General features: G+C 42.7%; 1 protein-coding gene across 1 annotated transcript; it reads left to right on the top strand.

Annotated features, from left to right (window-relative positions):
• The first annotated feature begins 801 nt into the window (after nucleotides 1-801).
• On the top strand, nucleotides 802-2455 carry LOC134289353 (uncharacterized). Its single transcript, XM_062855115.1, has 2 exons — nucleotides 802-2382; nucleotides 2438-2455. Exons 1-2 carry the CDS (start codon nucleotides 802-804, stop codon nucleotides 2453-2455), a joined length of 1599 nt encoding a protein of 532 aa, XP_062711099.1.
• The last annotated feature ends 1470 nt before the right edge of the window (nucleotides 2456-3925 follow it).

The raw sequence follows: 3925 nt of genomic DNA, 5'->3' as shown, positions 1-3925 counted from the left end.
ATGATAACATTGAGAGAGCGAACAGCGTTAATCGAACATTGCATCGATCACGACCACATGTTCAATCTAGACCAGGTCACAGTGTTAGACAGAAGCAATCACACGAACACACTCGCATTTCTAGAAATGTGCCATATCACTAACACACCACACACAGTAAATCATCGCACAGACGTTAGTGGGTTAAACTCCACATACGCAGCCATCTTACAAACCTTTTGCGAAACATTTCAAACCCATCAAACAACTAATGATCCACCATCTTCAAACCAACCGTTACCTCCACCAGATGTGTAGTGCGAAGAATTTAGTTGCTTCATTAAGTGAAATTAACAAAACTCGCTACGTTTCACTTAATATCCCACATGTAGGTCTAATTCAAACCACTTTTAGAATAATATGTGTAACTAAACATTGTGTTTGCCTGTTTACAGCCAATGTTCAATAGTTTAGACACCGACAGTTCTATGTCAACCCAAACGAAAAACGATTAATCAGAATGTAAGTGAACTATCGAAACATGTAACCCACACAATAATGATTCCCATAATTACAGTATCCCCTGAAGAAGACTCTAATACGAGTCGAAACGTTGGGAAAAATCTAAAACTATCGTTTTAATTCCCCAAGACTGCAGTGCCGAAGTAGCTCTATAGATCGTAACAGTCGAACTCTCCTTATCCGTACTCTATCATGGCCTCCATACGACATGGATATTTCCGTTATATAACAGCCAACTTCGGAAATGAAGCAACAAAAGCGATGAAAGAATACGCCCAGAGCCAAAAGAAACTCGCAAATATGGTGAGCCGTAAGAAATTTCTCCTCGCATGCCGGAGAAAAGGAATCTTCCCACCGCACATCTCGAAGGCCCTGAAATGCACGCACGAAATGATCGCCGAAAACGGACCGTTCGTAAATAAGGTGGACCGTATGATAAACAGGTTCAAAAAGTCGATCCTCAATCTCGAAATCAAACAGACCTTCTACAAAATCGGCACACTACACCGGAAAATCCAAGATATCACGCCAACAATCATCCAGCAAACCAGTCAACCAATCGCGGACAGGTTCATAGAGCTCCAAAGCGAAGCGTTTCGAAACCATCTCTACGACAGAAATAGAACTACATCCAGAAAACTAAGCGGGATCTCCGACGATCCAGGGCATCCACGAAACCCAATCTGCTTCAACGAAACCGCCATAACGAATGCTACCACTATACAGGTTCCCAACGAAACGATGCATCTCCTAAGCCTAGGACCGAAATTTGCTCTTCCTCATACCGATATACAGCAAGTTCCACTGTATCACGTCATGGCAGACGTAGAAAACATCCTCAGGACGGATCAACGAAAACAAGTGCAGGATCAAAACAGATGCAGAGTCGTCAACGCAATGACCAACTTCATACATAGCTTCAGCAGTTCCGTGAAGTCGTATGACCCGGTCGTGCGATTCTGTGCATCAGCTACGAGAACCACAACCCGGTTTCTGAAAAGCCATACAGAAATATGCATCCTATCTGCAGATAAGGGCAATAGGACAGTAATAATGTACAAAGAGGACTACAACCAAAAAATGCGAACCTTGATAGAAGACGATGAAACCTACACGAAAGTAAACAGGGACCCAACATCAAGTTTCCAGTCAAAGAACAACAACATAGTAAGAAGGCTTAAAGACCTAAAGCTCATAAATGAATACACCGCACGTCAACTAACCAGACATGATTCGGTTTGCCCAAGAATCTATGGTCAACCAAAGGCCCACAAGCCCGGTCTGCCTCTCAGACCAGTCATCCCCAATATGACTGCTCCCACATACATGTTGTCGAAGTTCGTAGCCCAAGTCCTGCAAGAATCGTTGGTGAGCAAATACAACACCATCAGTTCTTTCGCCTTTTGCCAGGACATTCAAAACACCAAGCTACCTGAAGGATACATCATCATATCGTTAGATGTCGTATCGCTCTTTACAAACGTTCCCCGGGAACTGGTAAGAAAGAGTATCATCGATAGGTGGTCAGAAATCATCACGGAGATCAACTTGGACCTGTTCATCGAAATCGTCGATTTGTGTATGGATGCCAGCTTTTTTAGGTTCGAAGGACAATACTATCGACAAGTTTTCGGTACAGCAATGGGCAGTCCTCTGTCACCAATCCTAGCCGACATCGCTCTGGACACAGTAATCGATAAAGCTATGTCCTCACTTCCCTTCCCGATTCCAATACTCAAAAAGTATGTGGATGATATCTTCATGGCCATTCCGACCGATGCCAAGGAACTAGTACTCGACGCGTTCAACCGACACGAAGTGAGGCTACAGTTTACGCTAGAAACCGAAGTTAATGGAAAGTTGCCATACCTAGATATGACGGTGATCAGAAACGAGGACCAAACTCTGCATACCGAATGGTTCATGAAATCAATAGCTTCCGGAAGGATGCTGAACTGGCACTCCTTCCACCTACCCAAATATAAAGTAAACGTCGCAAGAAACTTTATACACAGGGTCTGTACACTATCCACCAACTTAAACACAGCTGCGAAGAAGAAAATCATCCAGAATCAGCTCATCATGAACGGGTATCCGAAAACATTGATAAACAGAATCTTCCATCTGTACATCAATCAAAACAATCGTCACGGTAGACAGGAACAAACAGCTTCTATCACAGAAATACCATCCCGAACAGCTATGCCGCCAACCATCCAACACCAATCATCGTCCCAACCAACAATCCAGCCATCCAACCCATCGATCGATCGTCCGACAAATCAGTCACAGCTGCAGTCATCAACATGCTCCAATGCCATCTCATCGACACGACCGCTCATAAAAACCAGCACAGATCCTTCGGCACCTGGAATGGACACTCAACGTGAAATTGCCTCAATAATTCAACGACCTCCAAATGCACATAATATCGAGCCAACAACAACAAACCACGGAGAACATCTGATCTACCGATCCATCCCATACGTCGCAGGACTATCCGAATGCATCATCCGCATCCTCAACAGAGACTACAACAACATCACCATCGCATGCAGACAAACCAAAACCATCCAACGTTTCCATACACCCGTAAAAGACCCGATTAGTATGCTAGATAGGAGTAGAGTAGTATACAAAATACCATGCAGCAATTGTAAACAATGCTACATTGGTATGACCAACAACAGATTACAAACAAGATTATACGGACACAAAACACATATTAACAAACTAAACAGGCTAAAAGAATTAGGGTATAGCAAAACCGATACAGATATGATAACATTGAGAGAGCGAACAGCGTTAATCGAACATTGCATCGATCACGACCACATGTTCAATCTAGGCCAGGTCACAGTGTTAGACAGAAGCAATCACACGAACACACTCGCATTTCTAGAAATGTGCCATATCACTAACACACCACACACAGTAAATCATCGCACAGACGTTAGTGGGTTAAACTCCACATACGCAGCCATCTTACAAACCTTTTGCGAAACATTTCAAACCCATCAAACAACTAATGATCCACCATCTTCAAACCAACCGTTACCTCCACCAGATGTGTAGTGCGAAGAATTTAGTTGCTTCATTAAGTGAAATTAACAAAACTCGCTACGTTTCACTTAATATCCCACATGTAGGTCTAATTCAAACCACTTTTAGAATAATATGTGTAACTAAACATTGTGTTTGCCTGTTTACAGCCAATGTTCAATAGTTTAGACACCGACAGTTCTATGTCAACCCAAACGAAAAACGATTAATCAGAATGTAAGTGAACTATCGAAACATGTAACCCACACAATAATGATTCCCATAATTACAGTATCCCCTGAAGAAGACTCTAATACGAGTCGAAACGTTGGGAAAAATCTAAAACTATCGTTTTAATTCCCCAAGACTGCAGTGCCGAAGT

Source organism: Aedes albopictus, chromosome 1, assembly GCF_035046485.1.
Source record: "Aedes albopictus strain Foshan chromosome 1, AalbF5, whole genome shotgun sequence".
NCBI lineage: Eukaryota > Metazoa > Arthropoda > Insecta > Diptera > Culicidae > Aedes > Aedes albopictus.
This window is presented reverse-complemented; position numbering and strand designations above follow the sequence as displayed.

What these genes read in the sequence shown, in the direction of transcription:
- LOC134289353 (XM_062855115.1), top strand. Translation starts at nt 802, where the DNA reads ATGGTGAGCCGTAAGAAATTTCTCCTCGCATGCCGGAGAAAAGGAATC.